Source organism: Aphis gossypii, unplaced genomic scaffold (genome assembly GCF_020184175.1).
Source record: "Aphis gossypii isolate Hap1 unplaced genomic scaffold, ASM2018417v2 Contig00969, whole genome shotgun sequence".
NCBI classification, from domain to species: Eukaryota; Metazoa; Arthropoda; class Insecta; order Hemiptera; family Aphididae; genus Aphis; species Aphis gossypii.
Genome location: NW_026083387.1, coordinates 7,878 through 34,563, shown reverse-complemented (window position 1 = coordinate 34,563; position 26,686 = coordinate 7,878). Strand labels below are relative to the sequence as shown.

Genomic DNA, 26,686 nt, shown 5'->3' with positions numbered 1-26,686 from the left:
TTATTCGAATATGATGTAATGAATATGAATGAACTCAACACAAGTTTATGGTTCACAAATAAATCATTAAGGGGCCTCGCTACTGCCGTCAATTTTAGCTCAAAAGGTCTTAGGTTTTGATAAAATTGAAGTTAGTTTACGATGTCCGATTTTGATTCTGAAAAAAAATTTGAACTCGACAGAAAATTGTCTATAGATCCTACGAAATACTTTGTAAAAATTAAATTTTATATAGTTATGAATTGTTTTTTTCAAATCATAATTAAAATTAAAATTAAAATTAAAAACAGAAAGTATTTAGTACGATCTACTGACATTTTTCTGCTGAATTCAAATATTTTTTCAGAATCAAAATCAGACAACGTTAAATAACTTTAATTTTGTCAAATCAATAAGTAAGTTGTCGTAAAATTCGTATAATGAATTTTAAATTGTTATCGAACTATTGACATGTGCATGCTCGTACAAGAGTGGCATCTGTCAGCGGCGGCGGCTCCAGCCGCCAGTCGATCCCCGGCAACGATTGACAATATTAATGATTACCAAGAAACCAAAAATTAAGCTAATAATGTAATAAGTATATAATAACTATTATGTCTTATAAGTATACTAGTATACTTATATCGTATATTATATAACAAATTACTATCAATGTACAATACAAATTACACACAAATTTTGTTTGGCCGTCAGACATACTACATACGTCAGTCGTGACTCGTGAATGTGTATTCTATTAGGTCCTGTACATTTTAAATTCATTATATATTTTTAATATTTGCTCCCAGATCTTATAACTTTAAACCATGGGTAAAAATTGGCGTTATAGTGCAAAAACCAAAAAACATTTTCCGTCGAAAAATAAAAAAATGAGTGGTAATATTGCATCTTTATTGAAATGGCGTGAAAATAAAAATACAACAAAAGTAAATAAACCTAATACCTATTTATATATAAATTATCTATATGTGTATAATGATGATATAATATTTAGTATAAATACTATATACTACCTATTTTGAAAAAGTAATTATATTTTGTAATATGAGGCGTGTATAGTTTCAAAACCAGCCAAAAGCATATTTTTGAAAATTGGTTTTTTTTTTTTGCATTTTCTAAATGGTCACAGGGTTTTATAAGTGCTGTAAAAATATTAAAATTAAACATGAAATAAGACTATAATTAGTCTAAACTGGCCATGGAAAATTGCGGTTGGTATCAAAATCACCCATCTGGCGATATTTATTTCAAAACCAACCATAATCAAACACATTTTTTTGTTGTCCTGAAAATTTTTAAAAATTGGTTATGGCTTGTTTTGAAACTACACCGCTCATCAGGGGCGTATTTAGGCACAGGCCCTATAGGCCCGGGCCTAGAGCGGCAAATTTTAACGATTTTTTTTTACAAAATTACAAAAAGTATTTTTCATTTGATGAAATCAAATTTAACTCATTTTTCGTTCACTCAAAATTAAACAGCTATTTACATGAACCTACTATATTATACATATACGCAACACGGTACGAACCAGTAGGTTAGCTGGTTAGGTAGAAAAAAAATTAAAATTTTAAATATAATTAATTTGTAAATTGCAAAAAAGATATTAAGTGTAATTAATTTAATGTTCATAAGTAATGTTTCTTTTACTAGGTTAGGTTCAATCGTTTATTAAATCGTTCATCGATTAAACGTATTACGTAATTATTATCTAAATGAACATCGTACGTTGTTATGTTAAGTAGCACGTGCTCAAGATTAAGTTTGTTTAGTATCTTCTTATCGGTCTCCCCCGTTCCACGTAACGAAAACTGGTTCCGTTTTATTTTTATTGACGTATGTGTTGATGAAATCTGTGTTTAATGTGTTATTAGTCGCATGCATACTGTCGTATAGCTGCGCTAGAGGAACATACATTAGTTGTGGGTTTTTATCTCTAAAAATCCGAACAACAGATTCCACCGTTTTTCTGAATTGGTCGTGGTCGAATTTAATTATTTGGGAGTCCCTAGTGAATACTAGCGGTTCTCCTTCTAATTTCTTAACCTTGAAACGTTCTAGACTATTTGAAATTGCCCCGGAGATTACTACTAAATTTGTCCGATCTGTATTTGTAAATTCGAAGTCGATGATGAAAAAATTAAAGGTCGGTTGTCTAAAAACGTAAAAAAATAAAAAAAAAATTATAAAGTTGTTTCAAAATATTTTTTTGTATTATTTTTGTGGATTCTATAATCCTTCCTGCCCTTTTTTATTGTTAAGTTCTCATTTCCATGCACATGTGTGACTTCGAAAGGTCCCGTCCAATTTCGGCTTAATGTGTTTCTTTTATTTTGTTCTTTTATTAATACCTTGTCTCCCACATATATTTCTATAGGGTTGCATGTTTTATCATAATTTTGTTTGTTGTCAAGTTTTTTTTCAATTAGATTGTGCCGTGCGAGTTTTTGAGTTTCTTGCATTACTCTTTTTAGATCTAATGCGTAATTTTCGTAATTGTATTATGGCTCGGGTTCTTTGAGAAAAGTGGTCGGTATATTAGGTTTTTTTCCAAAAATTAATTCGAATGGTGTAAACCCTGTAGAAGTGTGAACGGTCGTATTATATGTGAACATTGCGTAACATAACAAATTGTCCCAACTATTGTCTTTGTCAACGAAACTCCTCAAGTATGTTTTCAAAGTTTTATGGAATCGTTCTAAATAGCCATTGGTCTGTGGATGCCACTGAGTGGTCTTATGTTTGTCGATGTTTAATAGTTTACATGTTTGTTTAAAAAGGTCCGATAAAAAGTTAGTTCCACAGTCCGTTAATATAGAATTTGGTATTCCGTATATGCATACGAAATATTCCACGAAAGCTTGTGCAACCGTTGTTGCGTCCGTGCTAGGTAGGGCCATGGCCAGAGCATAACGACTCAATTCGTCTTGAATAGTTAATATATACCTATGTATTTTGCGACGGAGTGATGGGCAATGGTCCTACTATATCTAAACAGATACGTTCGAATGGTCTATTAGCTGTTGTTGTTATCATCATTGGTTGTTTAGTTTTACCATGCGATTTTGTTTTTTGACAAATGTCACATTTACGTATATAATCTTTTACATTCCCCTTTAAATCTTTCCAGTGGTAATGTAATTTCATTCGTTTAATGGTTCTAGAAACTCCCGAGTGTCCCCCTTATGGAGTTTTATGATATTCGGCAATGATCGATCGTTTTTCTTCATCAGAAAAATCCTGTTCCCTATACACAATAATTTCAACATTTGTTTCTTTAAAAATGTATTTAAACATTTTCCTTATTCTCTCGAAACTGGTTAATGTTGTTAGGCCTTCCATTCTTATGGTTGAGAAATTGTCTATTTGGTTATCTATACAGAACCCATAGAAGTGCACTTAACGTGTTCTCTTTCCATATATGTAATAGTTCTGACATTATTTTCGATTTCGCCTACGGTACGATTTACATTGTTGTTTTTACTAGTCGAAGCTTCGCCCTGCTCTTTTTTCTTTTTTTCATTATACTCGTATATTCTCTTACGACATTCACTAATGACGTGATTCTCTTTTTTACAGTAATGACAGACTTTAACTTGATTTACGGAATTTTTGAAATTTTTATTTTCGGTCTGGTTTTTAAGACTTGTTATTTTATGTTCACTAGTTACATTCGTTACTATAATGTTCGTATCTACTACAACGGTGACATTGAATTTTACTTTTATCGTTAGATTTCTTTACGTATTTATTTCGATTGTCCGTTTTATATTCAGGTTTTTCATTAAGTTTTTCTTCCTCTACTGCCAAAAATACGGCTTCCTCAAAAGTAGGTACTTTTGTGGCTTTCAAAATTAGACGGATATCAGACTGAATACCCGCAATAAATATAGCTAAAGTTTGAGTTTGGATTATTTCTGAAATGACTTTGGCTTCCGCCGTGGTCTTATTTAAAGTTAGCGCAGTGGTTAATTCGTGGGAAATTTTTTCTACTCTATCCGCGTATTGTTGTATCGATTCTTTTTCATATTGCTTAATTTGGTTAAATTGTTTTTGTAAAAATTGTACGGAATGGGTTTTACCAAAAATAGTAGTTAGATGTGCCTTTAGTTCTTCCCATGACGTTATTTCCCGATATCTAACTGCGTCACTTGCTTTATCGGTTAACTGAGAAACTATTGCGTCGAGTATCATAGGTTTAATTTTTTCGTCTACATGCTCTAGTACAAATTCGTATCGATTAAAATAACTGGTGAGAAGACTTTCGGATCCCCCTCCAAAACTAGGTATTGCTTTCATAGCGTCCCCAAAAGTAAGTTTGTTTGCCATTTCGATTTCTTCTGGTAATTCAATAGAACGAATAGTTTGATTTAAATCAATTAAGTTGCTATCGTTTCCCCCTGTAAATGTAGTATCGTCTGTATTGGTGGTTTCACCCGTATAAGTAGTATCGTCTATATTAGTAGTTTCCCTTGTATCGTTAGTTTCAACGGATGTACCTAAATTTGAATCTTCCGATTCGTCTAATCCTCCGTACTGCGTACCTTTCCTAGTAGTCATCTACTGGTCATTTATAAAAAGTTCCCTTAGGCACTCAGATAAACGGTAATAATTGTTCAAATAACTTACATTTTTTCCATATTGTCTGAGATGTCGTTGGGCAGTTGTTCCTTGAAATGCTGGTTGAATGCTCTTAGAATGCTCCTTTGAATGCTGGTTGAATGCTCTTAGAATGCTCCTTTGAATGCTGGTTGAATGCTCTTAGAATTCTCTTTGAATGCTGGTTGAATGCTCTTTGAATGCTGGTTGAATGCTCTTAGAATGCTCCTTGAAGTCGATTCGGAACAGTGGTTCGTCCAAGGGTCTCAAACTACTGACTTGGATGTGTTTTCTGGTTGAAAACGGCCAAATATATTTCGTTTGATGTGAAGACCCCACACCTGACACCAAATTTGTAGTGAGCCGGTCCTGGTGAAGATGGCTCAACACGATTTAACGACGAAGTCCACTTTGTCGTCTATCTTCTTCGGAGAGCGTAAGAAATTTGTAGTAAATAAACAACTCGTTTTTTATAAGTTTGAAAATAAAGTTATTTATTAACTGAGACAGAGTAAAATAATAATATTAACGACTAGCCCGATGTGTTGTTAAGTATAGAACAACTCCACCGGTCCATGCGTACTTGAGGCTTAACTATGTCTGCATCTTAATACTACCACAACCCTTTTTAAATAAAACTAATCATGGACGTAGTCCCAGAATATACGTGTGTGTCATGGTAAACCGGAACACAAGTTTCGTGTTTACTAAGACACGATTATTGAATGCGTATTAGCTTTCTAAAAATTCATATAACTAGATCTATAAATAATATAAATAATATACGTATTTTAATTCTACGAATTCATACAACAAGAATATAATACTAGATCTATAAATTGGATATATGAAATTATTGCAAACAGTATCAGCTCAAAGGTAATAAAAATAAAGTAATATAATAAAGTAATATGGTCGGATTACTACAATTGGCATAACAATTGAATTTTCATTGTGAACTAAAAATAACATTTTTTTATGGATTTCACAATCTTCAAAGCATTTTAAATTTTCACTTAAATTTTGTACAATAAAAATGTTAAATATTTTTGAATCTACTAGCTTTTCAAAAAGTAATGTTTTTCTCTCAAATGATTTTCCAATAATCATGATTTTATTATTTGAAGTCTTAACAATATTCAAACATTTGATAATTTCTCCAGATTTAGTTAAAATATAACTTTCGTGATCAACTTTGGTATTTAGTTTTAATGTATTTTTTATTAATTTATAAAACTGCAATCCATTAATATTTTTTACTTAAGGGCCATTTTTACGACTTTTTAATAATAATGTTTTTTGATTTGTCGAGTGATCTGATAAACTTGAATTGATGCTCTTATTATTATACATTTCATTATATCTGTTAATTAATTGTTCCAGCGGCTTATCATGTTTCCTAATTTTAGATTTGAGGGTTTTCATGTAATTCTCGAATGGAAATGCGCTACAATTATCGAGTGGTCCATGACTCCTATAGTCATCAACTATATGTAAAAGACCATGAATGTTGTGAGAAACATGTTGACGACCATACATTTCTTCAAATGTTCTCACAAAATAGTCCAACAATGGTTCAGTATAATCTATATAGCACTCATAGTCTGGACTCAGTAGTATTAACATTGAAACATATAAACTCATAAAATTAGTATATATATTCTTATTTAAAATGTTTTTTAGTACACAACCCCAATATATAATAAAAATAAACGCAATTCTGTTGCTTTCCATCTACTAATGTCTTGAATATGTCGGGTCTTTCTCACAAATTCTGATGGAATGAATGGTTTGAGATCTAAAAGTGATTTACTTAATGCATGAATACTTTTACTTGGAAGTCGAGTTTGCATTGGTCCTTTATGCATCCAAAGTGTAATAAGTTTTTTTGTAACCCCAAGACACACCAAAAGCATATAATCAAGAGGAAATGCACTAACTATATCTGAACCTGGTAACTCTACCAGTTTTGAAATTGTCCCAATATGCGAATCTTCATATTTCATATTTACATAATCATTATGTGTTTTTTTAGCTGACTTATTTTTAGAGTATGGAAAACAAACTCGTTTTTCATAATATTCACCTTCTTGAATACATCTACTACATGAATAAAATCCTGAATGGCCTTTAGTATTTAAAATAAATGACTTTGCAGGTGCATCACAAATGAATAATTTAATTTCAACCTGTATTCTACTTCCATTCAAAACAATACCTTCAGCTATTAATTGTTTCGTTTCTAATATGAAGTCGGATAAAAATTCATCAGTACATTTTGGTTTTGTATACCCGTGGTAAATTCCAACTGGAAAAACATATTTTTCTGTTCCTATAATATAAGCCAATAACGGCCAGAATTGGCTGTTGCTACTTTTAGTTAAAGGCAACCCATCAACCCCTATGGCAAGATTTATTTCAGTCTATTTAGTTTATAAAAATGTTTTGATGCCATTTTTCAACCCAAAGTGATAATAGCGACCAGGAGTAACACTTTTGATATTTCCTATTGTTAACTTGGGCCTTGCTAAAAGAGTTCGACAATCTTGTGGTAATTTTTCTATTTTTATTACTTCATAGCGTTTCAAAAGTTTTAATAATTTGTTAACAGTTATTTGTGGAATGTTACATTCAGTAGCCCAACAACCAAGTTCAGTTTCAAAAGAATCATTTTCGATAGGAATTAACATTTCTTCACTTGAAATTTCATTATGTGAATAAAAAGGTGATAGAGGATTTGGAAGCTCATTATTTACTTCTTTATTTAAATTTAAGCACGACGAATTTGGAGATTTGGAGTTGGGAAATATTATGTGTTTGTTTTTTGAATAATGAGATGACAAATTTGATGATACAGTATTAGGTAGTTCATTTTCTTCGTTAAATATTATCTGTAATATATATAGCCTGTATTAGATGATGACATACAATTTGATTTAATTGTCTGAGTAATAATTTTATTTTTAAAAATTACTTGATCTTGATGATCTTCATTATTTGCATTAATTACGGTACTATTTCTTGCACTATTGGTCTTGTTAAAGTATACATTTTTAATTGTAGTCATTTCTCGTTTAACACTCCTCCTTATTACTGACTTATCTCGTTTAGATATTTTGTTCATATTATATATATTATGCTTTTATCTATTCAAAATAAAACTACTATTATAGGTACCTCATTAAACTTCTTAATTTCATTTTTAGTAACAATATTAAAATTTAAGAAATACAATTTTTTAGTTATATTTATTGATCAGTAATTTTTTGGCTAATTGTGTACTTGAATTATTTTACGGTATCTACCTAATACCTATTCATGTAATAAGTTTAATACATATAATTTAGTTAAAAATTAAAATATTAAAATATATCTAATTAATCTAAACATTTATTATAATATATTTTATCTACCTATACATACATATAAATTAGTTTTAATAAAAAATTGTTTATTTAGTAGGTAACAAATAATTTTATACCTAGTATAAAAGTACCTAAACATTATAACATTCATTTTCTTGTTTTCAATAATAAAAAAAAAAATTGGTAGGTATACCTACCTAAATAAATATTATATATTGAATAAGTGACATTATTAATAACAATAAATTATATAATATATATATATAAATATATAAATGAGCAGCGTAATAAATGCTTGTTTCTTAAAATGTACAATTCAAGATTTAAACACTTATAAAAAGCATATAGTGATAGCTTAGTACCTAACTAATTTGTAAGATTATATTGTGTTAAGAAGTATATAATCATATAGGTCATTTACACAAATAAAAAAACAATAGAACAACATTTTAACTTATTAGTCATAGTCATAAAATAAAAATAATATTATTTAGATTTCTAACAATAAAATTGTAGAATTAAAAAAGTATCCTGTTGGAAAATTAATATTGTGTTTTCAGAGGATGTCAGCGCAAATATAAAATGTTTTTACCTAAAATTGTTTTTTATGAGTTTGGAAAATTAGAGTAAAATCAACAAATAAAAAAATTATAGAGGATACAATTTTTGATTGGTTTGCCATATCGATTTTATATTTTATTATTATTTATTATTACTTTACAATCGACTTTCAAAATGAAAATTTTCTTTTGTAATTTTAAATGATATGTTTAAATTGTTTTGAGACAATACCTATATTTGGCCAAATAATTGATAAACAACGTGCCCTTAAAAATATTATTATTTTTAATTTTTTTCGTAATTTGGGAATTTTATGTTAAAATTTCTCAAAAACATAAAAAAAAAATATTCTGCATAATACATAATACTTAAGTTTTGCCTATCTTGCCCACACAGCATTTCAATATTATTAATATGTTTTGTGATTATTTGACAAAATATGAAGATATTTGATCAATGTTTTCAGGTGGTTTTGAGTTGATAATTTAATATTTTCAAAATATTTCCAATATCTTTGAATGACCAATGAATTAACATTTTCAAAATATATAATAACTTTATTTCTAAAATATTGTAGTAACATATTATCAAAATATTACTAGTATTTGTTTTCAAAATATTGTAGTAACATCTTATCAAAATATTACCTAGATTTGTTTTAAAAATATTGTAGTAACATATTATGAAAATATTACTTGTATTTGTTTTAAAAGTATTGTATTGAAATTGTATTGTATTTGTAATCATTGCTTTATTTTATTACTCTTCTATTCATATAATAATATAGTAAAATTATATTTGCAACATATTTTATAACTCATTAAATATTTTAAACTCAGATACATTTAGTAGTTAAAAAAATTTATTAGCTCTGATACATATTTAAATATAATAAAATATCTATCAATTCACTTATAATACAAATAAGTAATTTTCATTATTATTAGATATTATAACAATGCATAAGTAATTAATATTAGTTTTATAATTTTAACACATTCTACACTACAAAATAACATTTTTTTTTAATTATAAAAAAATGAAAATAACAATTTTAAACAAATTATACCAATTTAAACTGTTATACATTAATATAAATATTATATTACAACTAGATATTACAATTCATTTGTAAAATTAAAAAAAAATCATTGAATATTATATAAATTCATATATAATAATAACTGTAAATATACTAAACCTATATAAAATCTATTGCATGTAGCAACTGCTATAAAATACATTATATATATATATATATATATAAACACATAAATACATATATAAAGAAATAGTTATGATAACATTATCATGAAGATTTTTTTTCATCAATTTTTTTGAGGCGAGCAGAAGCTTGTGCCATCCACGTCTTCAGAGGTTTTTCGATTTCTATATTTGTTATATCAGTAAATTTTTTCATTCTTCTTATGGATTCTAAAAACATTAATAGTTTCAAATTTTAATTTTTTATTATTTATATTATGCAGTACTTTTATGATTTGTATTAGTTACAAAAAAGCAGTATTGTAGTTAATATTCTGTAAATTATTAAATTTTAAAATATGTTATATTTATATCTAGTATGAATAATACAAGTTTAATCAAACTATATAGCAAGAAATAATTTATTATTGAAGTATGACTGTCATATTTTATTATCAAAATAAGTTATTGGATAAAAAACAACGGATTAAAATTGTATCACTAATGGGTAATTGAGTTAATATGTAGATTTTCCAATTATTATTGTAATAAAACTAAGGCTTAAAAAAGAAATCAATGACCAATAAATTATATATTCGTCAAAATAAAAATAAATGTGACAATTCTTATTTAATCAAAAACTAATCTACCACATTTAAAATATATAATATTGTAGGTTTCACTTAAAATGAAATGAAAATAAATTATAGATATATATTCAATTCTTTCCCAAGAGACCTAACTTAAAACTGTAACTAGATAATATCAGATCTGATAAACTTCAGCATTTTTCTTTTATACACATATGGGTTATATACATTAATAAAATATGAATTACCGAATATAACTGCACAAGTTTGTAGAGTTGAAAATTGTTTTTTCCCTTTAAAACCAATATAAGAGTAGAATGTAAGCAAATTATCATTGAATAACTTTTGCATTATTTTTCTAACTGTTTCTGACAAATTTTGTCCCATTAATCTTGATAATTCTGTGACCTGTAAAAAATCATATTATGTATTTTTTTTATTGAATACTATAAAAACTATGCTCTAGCTATTTAATTACCACAGTTTTTCTGTAAGCCAAATCAGTTTTTATTTTATCTTCCATTTTTTCCAACTCTTCATCACTTTCCATGGGGGTTAAGAATTCTTCATAATTATATTCTGTATAATCAATAATGGTTTGATTATTTATTAATTTATCTAATATTTTTTCTTGCATATTTGAAATCAAATCAAGTCTTTCTTATATATTCTTTATTTCATACTTTATGGTGACTTGATTTCGGCTTACAATTTGTTTGAAAGCTATAAAAAGAACAAAATCTTTATCATACAGGTATCAAGGTATCAATATTATATAGTTATTCATTACAAATACATACCCTTAAGTTCATTTTTTATATCAGAAGTATTTTCAGTTGAAGGTAAATAACAATCAATATTTTGTGGTGTTGTTTCATGAAGTACTTGACTGGTATGCAATACTTGTGGCGTAGAATGAGTCGATTTATTTATTTTTATAGTTGAGTCATAATAATCAGCATTTAATTCATTATGATTAGAAGATGAATTTTGTGAAAATATTTCTTGAGTCTGTGTACCAATTGGTTTATTCATATCTAGTTCATAGACTTCAATATCTACAAAATAAAAACAAAATAGTATTATAATATAATATAATAATATATTAATATAAATTTGATATAAATAAGAAGAGGTTTCATGGTAATTAAATTATAGTGTGATTGATACCAATATAACTGAGATAATTACATTTTTTTAAATTTAAATCTTCAATCATATTTACCTTCTAAATCAATATCATCTTGAATCAAGCAAGGAGGAGTTGGAAGTTTTGATTTTTTGAGTGACGATTCATTAGCACTAGGAGACCAACATATCTTTCTTCTTGTTTTTCTTGAACTTTTATCACCATAGTCATTTGATGATAGTTCTGATGTTTCTTGTACTCTCAAAACTTTTGTATGAGCTTCAGATAAACTTACTGGAACAAATATTTAATCAAATTTTAGCATAAAAGTAAATTAAATGTTTTTTATTCCTAAGATATAGTATATTGAAGATAATACGTATAACCAATTATATACTAATATTTACCAATATTTTTAGATAAAGCCCGTGCACTATAATTATCAAACTCTATTTCATTTGGAGTGATACGTCTATTTATAAATTTCTTGGCATTTAAATTTTTTTTTGGCCAAGAGCAAAAACCATCATTGTACCAAAAGTCAGGTACTACATCAACAGAATTGTCAGATTCGAAACATACAACAGTCCACATTTTTCTAAAAAATACATATATGTATGATGAAAATATTAAATATTTAAGTTACAAAAAATAATAATTACCTAGAAACATAACTGCTATACATACATTTTTAATAAAATACATTTACACTTAACAACATTTTTATAAATACGATATAATAGTAAACAAAAATAAATGGAAAATAATACAAATTGTTTTGTATATTTTCAATTAAAGCAGATGTGTTAGTTATAATAATTATGTGAGCAATTTTAAATTTTAATTAGAAGAATAATAAATAAGATATACAATTTGAAATTAGTACTTGTAGTAATTGTACAAAAAATGTTTTTTTATAAAAATAAATTAACAACATAAAGTCTTTATATTTACAATTTCAAATAAAATTTATAAAATATTTACAATTAATTAATTTTATTGTTATAGATTATGAATTATAGGCATAGCTATTAATTTGTTTTCAAAGTTAAAAATAATGAGTTTTTTGTTTACAAAATCTTTATTCCATTGTTTTGTACACTCCGATAGATTATCCACAGTAAATATATTTAGTAATGAAGATTTTAATGGTGTTACAAATAAATCTGTTTTATTAGTAAAATACTGTCCAACAATTATTTCTCCTTTAATATCTGTAATTTTAATCACGTAACCATCATATGTTAAACAAAAACAGTTTGGTTCATCGGTACAAAATGTATTGTTTTTGAATTCATCAAGTTTTATACGTTCACACTTTATTTGCTCTTCATATCGTTTTACAACTTGTTGTAACGGTTTTTCATGTTTTCGCAACATTCCTTTCAAATTCTTCATGTAGTTTTCAAAAGGGAATGCGCTACAATTATCAAGTGGACCATGTTTAATGTAATCATCAGCTAAATTGAGAAGACCATGTACGTTGTGTGAAATAAAATGATTTCCATAAAGATCTTGAAAGTGCTTGACAAAATAATGTAAAAGTTGATAAGCATAATTCAAGTAACTACTATGATCAAGACTTAACATAATTCTCATTGAAATACTCAAAGTTAAAAAGTGTTGATAGCAGTCATTTGATAGTATATTTTTTAATATAACAGGTCCAGAATATAAGAGAAATTGACGAAATTCTGTGGCTTTCCATCGAGCAACTTCTTCAATTCCTCTAGGTTTCCGTGGAAAATCATTTGTCACACATTTTTTTATTTTTAATAGAGATGTAGTAATTTCCTTAATCTTCCAACTTGGTAAACGAATATCAGTTGATCCTTTAATTAACCAAAGATTTATTAACTTGCGCATAACTCCTAAACATACTAAGTGCATGTAATCCATTGAAAATAAACTAACTATATCAATATTAGGAATTAATGCTAAACAAGAAATGACAGTAACATAATGCTCTTCATTTTTCATGGAAATATAATCTTCATGTTTCCATTGTTCATTACCATTTTCAGTATACGGGAAACAAATGCGGTGTTTGAAGTATTCTCCTTCATGAGTACATCTGGTACAAGAATGAAACCCAGCATGTCCTTTTACTCCTAACACAAAACTTTTAGCAGGTGCATCACAACAAATAACTTCAATAACAACTACTTTTGTTTCATTATTTATGTTTATCCCAGTATGAGTTAGTTCTAATATTTCTGAAATTAAATCTTTTAAAAAATCATTACTATTTTTTGGCTTTGTAGAACCATAAAATATTCCTACTGGAAAAACATGATTTCTATGAGGTAGAATATAGGCCAAAATTGGCCAAAACTGAGCAGAACTACTTTTTGATAATGGAAGTCCGTCTATTCCAATAGCAATCTTAATTATATTATTTGGAGAGACAATTATTGAAGAATACCTTAGAATACCTTCCCTTAAACCAAAATGGTAATATATTCCATTTGGATCTACTTCCCTTGAATTTAATACTTTTTTTGATCCAGAATAAAGTAATGTTCGACAGTCTTTAGGTAAAAAATTAAGTTGTGCTTTAAATTTTAAAATCGATAAGAGTTTATTAATTGCATTCTGAGGAATATTGCAATCAACGGCCCAATTTGCAAGACACTCTTGTACAGCATGTTAGGTTAATTGGTAAATCATCATGAATTATTAATTTTTCATATGTATTAACAGGCATCACAATATTTTTCTCAAGAAATTCATCAGTTATAATAGTATCCATGTTACTACCAACAGAATTTTCTTCAAAGTTTAAAACACATGAAGAGTGACTATCATGGGAAATAATTTGTGTTTCTGGATTAGAATCAATATAATGTGATATTTGGTTAGAAGATATAGAAGGAACAATTTCTTTAACATCTTGAAAAAAGTTTGAAAATTCATTATCTTTAGGCCATTCATAATTTAAGACATCTAATTCTTTTTGTATTTTTCTTCGTTTAGCTCTACTATTTGTCACTTTCATCATTTTTAACTATAATAATATAATATAATACCATATTTAATATAAGTAGGTACCTATATTATAATAATTCTTAAAAAAAAATTAAAAATATATAATAATATATATATATATATATAATATATAAAAAATTTAAAAAAAAAATAATAATTCTTAGTTACACTTATGATTCTAATTCATATTATTATTGTACCTACATATAACCTCAATACAAGTTTCAAATAAATTAAAAAGTTTTGTTTTTCTAAATGCCTAGGTAGGTATTTTAAAGAGAAGTTCAATTTTACATTACTTTAATAATGATATGCATTTTTAATATAAAAATAAAGAATTTGTTTTTTAAATTAATAGTAATATTTATGTTATTTTTATTAAAAATAATAAATTAATTTTTCACGCTGTTAATGAATAGGTATTTATCTATAGCCATCACCCACCTAAGCACTTATTTTGCATTCTTAATTATAACTTATGTTTATATACTTACATATAACAGGTTGACGCTGTGTACTGTATAAAAAAAAAAAAATAAAAAGAAAGACAAAATAATTAATTTATAATGTATATTAAATGGAAGACGGTGTCGGCACTCGGCGATACACGGATACTGACGACTGCGGACTGACAAACAATTAGCAAAGACGCGATTACGCGAAGTCAAAATGATAGGGCGAATGATGGTATCGATAGGAAGACGGTCTAATCGTCTATTATTAGTTATTATATTATTTATATTATATCTGTATAATTACTGTACATATTTAACGTAAGTCGTGCAAGTGTGTGCGACTGCCGACTATTTCGAATGCGGTTGACATTCTGATAATGCATTATGGTTTTTCCACTGTATAAAATGTAACAAACAACCTAATAATATATTATTAAATAAAACGGCGACGACGCGCGACGCCATATCTTGTGACCATTATTATTATTATTATTATTATATTATAATCACTGAATATAATATATACTATATAGGCAGCGGCGTGGCGAACTAAAAATTTTCTAGAGTTAAGTTACTAATGTCAAAAACCAAGTTCTAATATTACAGAAAGTATATAGGAGAGAGGGGGCTTTGAAAAAATCCTGTAAAACATCTTTTACATGTTTAAGTAATAAGTAATTAATGCATAAATGCGTTATAATATTATTATACAACTTACTATATTATTATATTATTTCAGATCATTATTGACTACCTATTTAGTTTTAGTAGGTATTTCATCGTACAAATATAAAATAATGAGTTTATTTATTGATATTTATCTAATAATTCAATGATAGATATAGGAACTTTTCTATTTTACCGGACCTCCTAATTTTTGACAATTTTTTTTTTTGAAACCCATGTATTTTGACATTCTAAAAACAATGGTGCAAACATAAATTGGGGCAAATCATTAGTTTTTAAGTTATAGCACTTTGTAATTACGTATTTTGTAATATTTTGTTTAAATAGCCAATATTATACTCGATTTATAAATTTTTTGCACTTTTTTACGTTTTTATTAATAATTAAGTATCGAGTTAAAAGCATTTTGGTTGCAACTCAATACTAAACTTGGTCTAAAAATTCAAAAAAATTGATTATCACAATATGCCTCGGCAGTGACTGCGCGTGTATCGGCACTCGTCGCCACGCTCCTCGGCGCCGTCGCTTCGCTCCGCACAAATCGAAAATATCCCCCGATTTGCTATGTAACACCACCTCAAGTAGGTCACAGGACCAACAGAAATGCATTTCGGTTGCAATTCGATACTAAGCTTGGTCATAATCAAAAAATCTAACAATTAGGAAATCGAATATATTGGCTATTTAAACAAAATACGTAATTTTCTAAGTGCTATAACTTAAAAACTAATGATTAGCCCCAATTTATTTTTGCACCATTGTTTTTAGAATGTCAAAATACATGGGTTTCAAAAAAAAAATTGTCAAAAATTAGGGGGTCCGGTAAAATAGAAATATACCTTAATTTTTTTTTATATTACCTATATCAATTTATCTGCCATCGAATTATTAGATTAATATTAATAAATAAACTCATTATTTTATATTTATAAGATGTATAAGTTGAAAGTGAATACCAATAATTATGGAGCAGAGTTCATTTAATTTAGAATTATAAAAGTAGCACTTATTGTAATGTAATGAAGGTGATTTGAGTGATCGTAGGTGGTTTGGTGATAAAGGCATGACTCTTTGGCGATCTCGTTTCGGAGACAAGCATATTTAAAACTTTAAAACTCGAGTTTGAGTTTCTAGAAATCTCCCGCAGACCACGGCCCATGAAAATTTGCAATTGAAAGATACGGTCCCCCGACGTATGCTCGGTGCTTACTTGTACGTATAAAAATGTAAATTCGAAATCCGTGTTTGAGTGTCTATATAATTACAAGTCAATCATTACTATAGTTTAAGACGAAACCAGAATGAACACGCGACTGCGGTGGAAATAATTAACGAAAAATACAAATTATTTACACATATATAAACAAATATATTGTGTGCGTGTATTTTATATTTATTGTATGATATATAATATAACAATAATAACTCTGGTAATAAAACAAAATCATTAAAAATTTGAAAAATGTGCAATTATAATAGTTATAGGTACCAATAATTATACAAAATAAATATTATTTAAATACATAATAAACTATATTATATTATTGAATAATATATATAAGAATAGGTACTATATAATATACGCATATACGTATGACAATTTTTGTAGTCTGCAGTATGTATAGTTGTAGGTATAGCCGTAATGCCGTATAGGTACTATAGCTGTGATTTAAAAATATTAAATTTACTTACCTCAATATGTTTTACTCAACCGATGATATATTAATGTATAACAACATAACATTCTAATAAATTACTATTAGTTAAAATAAAATAAAATAAAAGACACACTGAATATAACTCTGCTAACGACCGATATTATTATTATATAATTAATAATTATTATCAAATAAGAACAGAATACATGACACAGATAATGCAGGATACGAATAAGGGAAGTTACAAAGACCTGAAGGAATTGTGCTACGATAGAGAAGCATGGAGATCTGCAACAAACAAATCTACGGATTTATAACAAAAAAAAAAAAAAATCAAATAGGTGTAGATAATAATAAATAAGTAAATAAATTAGAATAAAATAAAAAATTCTTAAAATGTACCATATATTATAATATAATTATTATTAAATGACGTACCTATACCTATACCATACCCATATTTATGTATGTCAAATAAACTATATATGTCAACTATGAATATATATATACTATTTTACTAGCTCTTATTTAACCAGGAACATAAGGGGAAGGGGTGGTCCATAGGGCTATCATTCAAAAAATTGTAATATAATATAGTCATCTTTATAGCGGTGAGTGGTATTCATCATCAAATAGCACCCGGGTGTCAACAATTTAAATACATATATATATATCAATGCTACCCCTTACCCTTTTAGAAATCCTACAGGTTTAAAATACATATATGTATAGGTATTATATGTTATATTATATATTATAAACAATACCTATAATAATTATAAATAGTTATAAAAAGAATCAAAAACATTTGCCACCGTCTCAAATTATAATATAATATTTTAAATACATTTTACTTTTTAAGTGTGACATATTTATTGAGCGGCAATTGCCGCACCAATCTCCATCACCTGATGAATCAATTATACTTAAGTTATTATAATACAGACTAATAAGTATATACTTATTAGTCTGTAAGCAGGTAACCCGACACTGTTTTGGTATAAATTTTTTTGAAAATGTTTTGATTATATTTAGGTTTAAATATTTGATTTTCTAATATTTTCAAAATAATTTTACAATATTCTAAAATCAATATTTACAATGAAACCTAATTAAAATATTTTGAAGATATAAGAAGACAATGCGGGGGAGTATTTAGCCAACAATACTGCTAAATCTTTAAAATTACCCATAAGTTGTTCATTCCATCCCTCTTTATGACCACGAAACGGTAAGCAATGTCTACCAAGGTATAAAGTTATGTCGATTAAGTGACGTACAATTTCTTTGTTTAATACTTTATCCAAGTTATTTTTTTCATCTATTGATTGTATAATTGGAAATGATGCTTCTTTGTATGCTACTTTTATAGAAGACATAATGTGAGCTTCTGATGTTTCATGAATAATGACTTTTGGTAATCCGTTTTTCCAATTATTGAAACCTTCACGAGACCAATTTATTTTATTATTCTTCCCAAATAATGCACAATGAAAACAGTATAGTTTGTTTTCAGTTTTTGAATATGTCATCCATTTTCTTCGTATAATTTCACCACTGGGCAATTTTTTCCAATACCAGCTGTCGTGAAAAGATCTACCAAGTGAGTCCTTTTTGAAACATTTATTTGGCATTTCATGTGCTGTTGGTTGTGACGGTCCAAGTTTGAAAATATGATCAATTATTTCAGTGTTTAAATCTTGTACATGGCTAAATATAGCAGGATCATTGCCAAAATCCAACACTAAAACACAATCAACCCAAAATATTAAAGTTTTAATGTTGTTATCATTAAACAAAAGCTTTATAGTATCAAGTATACTAATTTATTGGATATTTAGTCCTAAATACATCATACGAATAAGAAATTACTCAAGTAGGTACCAAATTACCTGTTGTATGTTTTACTTCTATGTTATTCAGTACTTTTGAATTTTCACTGGTTACACCACTGTGATCAACTAAACATTTATAAACACATTAAATTAGATAAATCAATAAAAATCATTTTATCCAATTTATTAGTCCACAAAAATAATAAATAAATTACCTGTTTTTTCTTGTACTTCAACATTACATAGAATTTTAGGATTTTCACTGGTTACACCACTTCTTGCAGCACTCTGATCAACTAAAAGCATAATAAATTAACTTAATCCAGTATCTTAGCTTACCATATAACTATTCTTATAACCTGTAACTTTTATTTGTATATTGTAATATCTAACAAATGAAAAACTTAAAACATAATGATGTACTTCATATATATTTACAGCCAAATTTTACTGCTGTTGCCGTGTACCATTATATATTATTATATAATATAATGTTTTCTATAAAACCAATTTTTATTTTTATGTAAATTGTAAGATGCTATTTTTTAATGTTTAAATTATATTATAGGTATAACAATTAGAGAGTTCTAAAAATTATAGTTCATTAATTTATAGTTGTGAAATTTAAAAAGAAAAAAGTTTGTATTATAAAATATAAAACATTGTAAGTTTTTAGCTTGAAAATCCAGTTTATGGGTATTTATTAGCATATTATTTGCTATTTCAATAATTTTTTTGGTAATTTTCCACTATTTTTGAAAAAACTATTGAGATTATGAAAAGTTTGGAGATACCTCAGTATTTTAGACCTGGTGAAATAGGTACAAACTAAATGAAATTTCTGATATAAAATATATATTATTAGGTACCTATTTGAAAAAAAAAGCATAATTATAAACCCCAAGATCCCTCAGCTGATGGAAAGGGAAGGTAAGGTGGCATTGCCACCATAGACTCCCCTTGCTACCTATGCCACTTACTATGGACACGTTATAGTGTTCCTAATAAAAGTTGAAAGACTGCACAAATTTACAAATTTGGTAAATCAAAATACTAGACGCTGTATATCAACTATTACAATTTAATAATATCATAATATATTTACCAATTAGTAATCTCCTTATATAATAAAGCGTGAAGAGGTTCGTTTCCTTATAAAAAGAATGCGCCTCGGTCGCCGTTTTTATGCTCCATGGCCCGCCGCCGTCGTTATCGAAAACGGACGGTTCTCCAACGCCGCCGTCTCGATAACGCGTTTTTCTTACGTTAGGTTCGATTATTACGCGGGTTTTCGAAGATTTTAACGTTTTTTTTTTTTTTTTTTATCGGCTGTTTGTTATATTATAATACGTTGTTGTATTTTCAAGTGTACGTTGCTTTGGGAAACGTTATATTAAACAGACGATTAATATTATTATAAGCTTCATTACACACGAATTATACGGAATTTTTTTATTTATTCACATACACACATACATATAAAATTGATATGTTTCTTAATATAAAAGCAGTTAGGTATAAAAGTACAGGTATAGTCAAAGTTGTAATTGCAAATATTCTTAATCATACCTAAGAGTTTCTGTAGGAAATGTTTATGACACTTTTGTTATAGTATTTTATATATATAACGCGTTTTTGATTTTCATACTTTTCCGAACGTTTTCCGTTCCGTTCCGTGCGTTTTGGAGTCTTCCGAGTACGACGACGTTTTCCTTCGATTTTTTTTTTTTTTATTCGACTGTTTTTTCCGATCTGTCTGATAATTTGTATATTATAATACAAAATGATGTTGCTGTTTTATATTCAACCGTTGGTTGTTTGTTTTGCTGTGTGTTTCTAGACGACATTTCACCAAACAATACAATGTTCGTGTACATGATTATAATATGTTATAAAAATACCTATAGATATGAGTATTTCAACTGTACGTTGCTTTGAGAAACGTTAACGGCTTATTTTGTAGAATTATTATTAAATACGTTAAATAGATATATGATTAAGGTATTTAAGTAGGTAGTGTTACAGATATACATTAAATGGATAATTAATAAGAATAATTAAGCTTTATTACACACGAATTATACGAATTAAAACTGAGCTGAACGAAAAATTCGTCACAACACAGAAACGGTTTAACTGCTCGAGATTCGGCATCAGTATCCAGCTTAAACTGTAGTCAATAGGATAAGGCGTAAGTTCCCAGGTAATAGGAGGTAGCGGGTTCGATTCCCTCTCTGGCTGTGCCTTTGGCGTATTTTTACGGCGACGCTCTAATTAACGTCTCTTCCGCCCGTATCCAACAATTTTTTGCATTTTTTTTCGAGTTAGTTTTTGATTTTTTAATTTGAATTTTGATAATTAAAGCTATTGCTTTCTCTTATACGATAAATACATACGTCTACGATTTTTTTCAATACCATATTATTACGATTATTATAAGTATATATACATATAAAGTGTAGACGTGTAGTACGCTACAACGCGTTTAGGGAGTACATTTTGAATTGATATGTTTTATAAATTAAAAATATTTATCTTTTACTTAATACTTAAAAAAATAATATATGTTTTATAGTTTCTTACACTTACATATCAAAAACAATATCTGAACTTTGACATTAGGAGGTATGAAAATTATGGATTTAACTTTCGGACATTGATTTACATCATATTATGATGACTGATAGCTAGACATTTAATTACCATTTTCACTAAATAAATTTTATAATATAAAAAAAAAGAACCAGGCATGCGACGGGACACGGTATGAGATTGTTCATATTATACTATATTGGTATCATAACCTACTATTTACACATTGTTCGCGATCCGGCGCAATCAGATTGCCTACGTGGTGGGTTTAATGCCGTTTAATTCGATTTTTCCCAATGATTACTGACAACTCGACTTGAATGCTCGCATGTAATTCGACTTTATACTTATTATCCTACAATACAACATTAGACTTTCGACGTCGGAGGAGCAGGCGGATTGCATTGTCAGACATAGATTTAGGTACGTGATGTGATGATTGATAGTTAGACACTCGACTATCATTTTCACTAAATACATTTTTTTATATATAAAAAGAACAGGGCATGCAATGGGAAACGGTATTACACCAGTTTAGGACTGATAGCTACTCAATTACCATTGTTCGTATTTATTTACTCGACTTCAGTACTTTTCTTACTTTTTTAGTGTATGATTTCTTTTCTAGACACCCGATTACAATTTCCGACCGAATTCCTGATAACACGATTTTTACACAACCCCCTCGAAGGCGGCTTCCACCAGCCCAGAAATCGAGGCACACCGACCCCCTCGAGGGTAAGTTAGGACCCCCTCGGCTTCTTCCAAACCACCGGAGGTTAGATTAACTAAAATTGTGACTACTATACTTTTTACGATATTTTCTTTACAGTCCCGACTCCGACCTAGGGTATTCACTTAGACCGAATTTCACAGCAGAGCGAGGCACACTTACACCGAGGCACACCGGCCGCTATTATTATAAGTATATATACATATTATTAAGTGTATTACTATAACACGTTAAGGGAGTACATTTTGAATTGTTATGTTTTCAATTTTTATGACATCTGATATGTTTTATAGTTTCTTATATATCAAAAACAACATCTGAACTTTGACATTAGGAAGTATGACAATTATGGATTTAACTTTCGGACATCGATTTACATCATATTATGATGACTGATAGCTAGACATTCAATTACCATTTTCACTAAATAAATTTTATAATACAAAAACCAGGCATGCGACGGGACACGGTATGAGATTGTTTATATACATATATATTATATATATTGGTATCATAACCTACTATTCACACATTGTCCGCGATCCGACGCAGTAGGATTGCCTACGTGGTGGGTGGGTTTAATGGCGTTTAATTCGATTTTTCCCAATGATAACTGACAACTCGACTTGAATGCTCAAAATATGTTATTCGACTTTATACTTATTATCCTATAATACAACATTAGACTTTCGACGTCGGAGGCGCAGGTTGATTGTATTGTCAGATATAGATTTAGGATACAGATTTAGTTACGTGATGTGATGATTAATAGCTAGACACTCAGCTACCATTTTCGCTAAATACATTTTTTTATATACAAAAAGACAGGGTATGCAATGGGAAACAGTATTACACCAGTTTAGGACTGATAGCTAGACACTTAATTCTTTTCTAGACGCCCGATTAAAATTTCCCATCGAATTCCTGATAACACGATTTTCACCCAACCCCCTCGAAGGCGCCAAAGGCGGCTTCCACCAGCCCAGAAATCAAGGCACACCGACCCCCTCGAAGGTTAGGTTAGGACCCCATCGGCTCCTCCCAAACCACCGGAGGTTAGGTTAACTAAAATTGTGACTACTAGACTTTTTACGATATTTTCTTTACAGTCCCGTCTCCGACCTAGGGTACTCACTTAGAGCGAATATCACTTAGATCGAATTTCACTTAGACCGAATTTCACAGCAGAGCGAGGCACATCTAGTTAAATATCATAAAAAATATACATACCTTTTGTACTTGTAGTAGTAAAAAATTGCTTAATATTAAAACTACTATTAGTTTTAATTTTTTAATTTTTACTAGCTTGTAAATGTCGATTCCAATTAGTTGGATTTAGACTTCCTCTATCTTTACGACAAAAGCCACAAACGCGTGAGTCCATGATAAAGTATTATAATTTAAATACACCACGACCATGAGGATAAAAATTATAAAAATAATGATTAATAAATATCAAATTTGAATTTATACAAGTATATAAGTGAATCGCATAGACCGGATGGCACGGGAAAACAGCACACTAGAAACCTGTCTGGTTATTGCCACACTTTTTTGATTTTAAGTAAAATACGTGTCTTAACTGTATAATAATTGTATAATACTATAATACATCATCGTAGTCTATGATAATCAATAGGTATCCGTTTGTTTATAGCATTACCCAGTAAACAAATATACATATATTAAACGTATAATATACGGATATGAATAACCTAAGTTACGTATAATAAACGAATATATTTAGTTGATGATAGGTAGAAATCATGGATATTTTTGAGTCAAAAGATAGATATTCAACGTATATTATGTGTGTAATAAACGTACATTTTAACGTATATTCAACGTTTTAAATACGTATATATTAGTGGCAAAAATCATGTTTATAATCAGTGTATATACGAGTATATTTGGTGCAGCCAGCAACGTATAAATTACGTTTAAAATACGTATATAATAGTAGTATGGATTTGGGATATGATACGTATATCATATACGTGTACTTAAATATAAAACTTGTAGATAAAAATGTAAAAGCAATGTTTATATTTAGGTAATAACTTTATATTATGTAAATTTTTAATATTACAATTTACATGGATTCAAATTCAAAATTTAAATAGATCCATAAATAGGTGTCAGTAGAAAATGTACTTTTTATTTATATGAGTATTGTAGTAGTTAATTAATATTTAGTTATATATATATTAATATTTATATATAATCTTAAAAAATCATGTTTTAATATTAATGTAAATCAATAATCTTATTATTGGGATTTCCTCTTAGGAGCCTTAGCTTTAGCTTTAGCCAATCACTCATATGTATTTTAATCAGTTTCAGTGATTCTTCAGGAAACATGAACTTCACAGCATCTGTGAAAAATAAAAAATAATATATAATTAGCTTTTCAAAGTTAAAACTTGAAGTAGTCTGGATTTAACAATAAATAATTTGTTATTATTAATTACAAATTAAATCAAAAGCAGTTATTTAGTTGTGTGAAAACGAAATACAAAAACTGTATCCCGGGATACTTATAAGTAACTGAATGAATTTAAGACTTAAAAAGTCAATCCAAAATCTTATTTTCCAAAAGTACTTTTAGTAACTTAGAAAAATATATATAGGTTTTAGTTGAAAAGGTGAAGTAAAGATTAAGATAAAGTAGTAATTGTGAGGCAGTTTTATACTCTAACTATGAAAACTAAGCCTAATTTGATAGAAGTTGTGGTCATGTTCAGTTTTTTATGAAATTAAAATTATTAAAATTATAAATTGTCTACTGTATAGTTTTAACCTAATTTTTTTAGTTTAGAATCATACCTATTATAACTGTACAAATTTCCATTTTTCCAAGTGCTCGCTTCTCTCCTCTTCCTTCCATGTTCAATCCTTCAGCCATGCGATTTTCAAAAACTATCTTCATTATTTGATAAGTAGTTCTTTTTGAGTCAAATGGCTTTCCATTTCTGGATGAAAAGATATACCTTTATAAAATTAAAAATTAAAAAAAAATTAAAACATACTAAGATTTGTTTAAGTTCTTCATTGGCTTCAAGACTGTCAAGTTGTTCCATGGTCTGTAACGGTATTTTTAAATTTGACCGAGTTATGTTTTCAACTGTTTGATTTTGAGTTGTTTGGTGGTTTTGTCTGTCAATTACTTCTGCTATTAAATTTTGATTTTTCATCAAATCAATTTTTATAACATTTACATCCTTTTGAAGGGAAACCATTTGATTAAACACTGAAAATGCAATAATCTACAATTTTTTTAAATTCTAAACAGAGCAGAAAATGTACTTAGCAATTCTTTGTTTTTTCTTAGTTATGAATTATAATGAATATAATTTATTATGTATTCACACACAGACAAACAAATAAAAAAAATTGTAGAATCTACCACAACATTTTACACTTGTAACCACAAACCCTTAAGTAACCACCCAATCAGCCTTGCAATTGATTCATCTCAACCAATTCCTCACAATCGTCCCAAAATACTCAAAAGACAGCAGAGTCATCTACTTCCTATATGATTATTTTAATTTTTAACTATACAATAGGGCTATAATTTCTTCAAATCAAGTAATTCAAAGTTAAATATAATATTGTAAATATCACATACCTACATATGATATTTAAAAAAATATTATATTTATTACAATAAAATTATCTGAAAAATTATAATAAAATATGATTATTATTAATAATAAATAAATAAATAAATAAATAAATTATTATATTGTATTAAATTTACATTAAAATTGAAGGTATATATATACTGTATTATTCAAATAAAGTGAAAACAATTGAATTAGTTTTCATTGCATACAAATTATATTCTAATACAAAAATAAGGTCCAGAAGATTTATTGATTCAACTAATTCAATCATTTTTATTACCTTTCATTACTGTATGACAGACACATTGCATTTTATCCATCATATTATTATCACTTGATGTAGATGTTGGATTTGTATTTGTTAAATTTTGTTGTACATTTTGGGACAATACTGTTTAGCATAAGAATATTATTATGATAATTATCTTAATATATATAAATCTCGTGTCACAATGTTTGTCCTCAATGGACTCCTAAACCACTTAACCGATTTTGATGAAATTTTTTACACCCCGTGTAATTTGGTCCAACTTAAAAGATAGGATAGTTTTTTTTCAATATGTATTATTAATAATATGTGCTCAAACAGGAATATTGAGATTTACGATAGAAATTTTTGTTTATAAATGGTTGCTATGGGGGTTATAAGATTTGAGAATAAT

The 26,686-nt window shown here is 27.9% G+C and overlaps 2 protein-coding genes across 2 annotated transcripts; both read right to left on the bottom strand.

The window, feature by feature from the left end:
* Positions 1-9,779: 9,779 nt before the first annotated feature.
* LOC126555643 (uncharacterized) lies at positions 9,780-11,721 on the bottom strand. Its single transcript, XM_050210544.1, has 5 exons — positions 11,544-11,721; positions 11,119-11,376; positions 10,797-11,041; positions 10,567-10,726; positions 9,780-9,959 (listed from the first exon to the last, which is right to left on the bottom strand). The coding sequence occupies exons 3-5, from the start codon at positions 10,953-10,955 to the stop codon at positions 9,835-9,837; spliced, it is 444 nt and encodes a 147-aa protein (XP_050066501.1). The 5' UTR covers positions 10,956-11,041; positions 11,119-11,376; positions 11,544-11,721; the 3' UTR covers positions 9,780-9,834.
* Positions 11,722-18,347: 6,626 nt separating this feature from the next.
* On the bottom strand, positions 18,348-19,376 carry LOC126555642 (zinc finger MYM-type protein 5-like). Its single transcript, XM_050210543.1, has 3 exons — positions 19,286-19,376; positions 19,128-19,196; positions 18,348-18,979 (listed from the first exon to the last, which is right to left on the bottom strand). The coding sequence occupies exons 1-3, from the start codon at positions 19,374-19,376 to the stop codon at positions 18,348-18,350; spliced, it is 792 nt and encodes a 263-aa protein (XP_050066500.1).
* Positions 19,377-26,686: the final 7,310 nt, after the last annotated feature.

Coding starts and splice junctions, on each gene's coding strand:
- LOC126555643 (XM_050210544.1), bottom strand. CDS start 10,955: ATGCAAGAAAAAATATTAGATAAATTAATAAATAATCAAACCATTATT. Junction 10,727..10,796: donor TGGCTTACAGAAAAACTGTG/GTAATTAAATAG, acceptor GATTTTTTACAG/GTCACAGAATTATCAAGATT. Junction 9,960..10,566: donor AACTTGTGCAGTTATATTCG/GTAATTCATATT, acceptor TAATGTTTTTAG/AATCCATAAGAAGAATGAAA.
- LOC126555642 (XM_050210543.1), bottom strand. CDS start 19,376: ATGCTTTTAGTTGATCAGAGTGCTGCAAGAAGTGGTGTAACCAGTGAA. Junction 19,197..19,285: donor TGAAGTACAAGAAAAAACAG/GTAATTTATTTA, acceptor ATAAATGTTTAG/TTGATCACAGTGGTGTAACC. Junction 18,980..19,127: donor AGAAGTAAAACATACAACAG/GTAATTTGGTAC, acceptor ATTGTGTTTTAG/TGTTGGATTTTGGCAATGAT.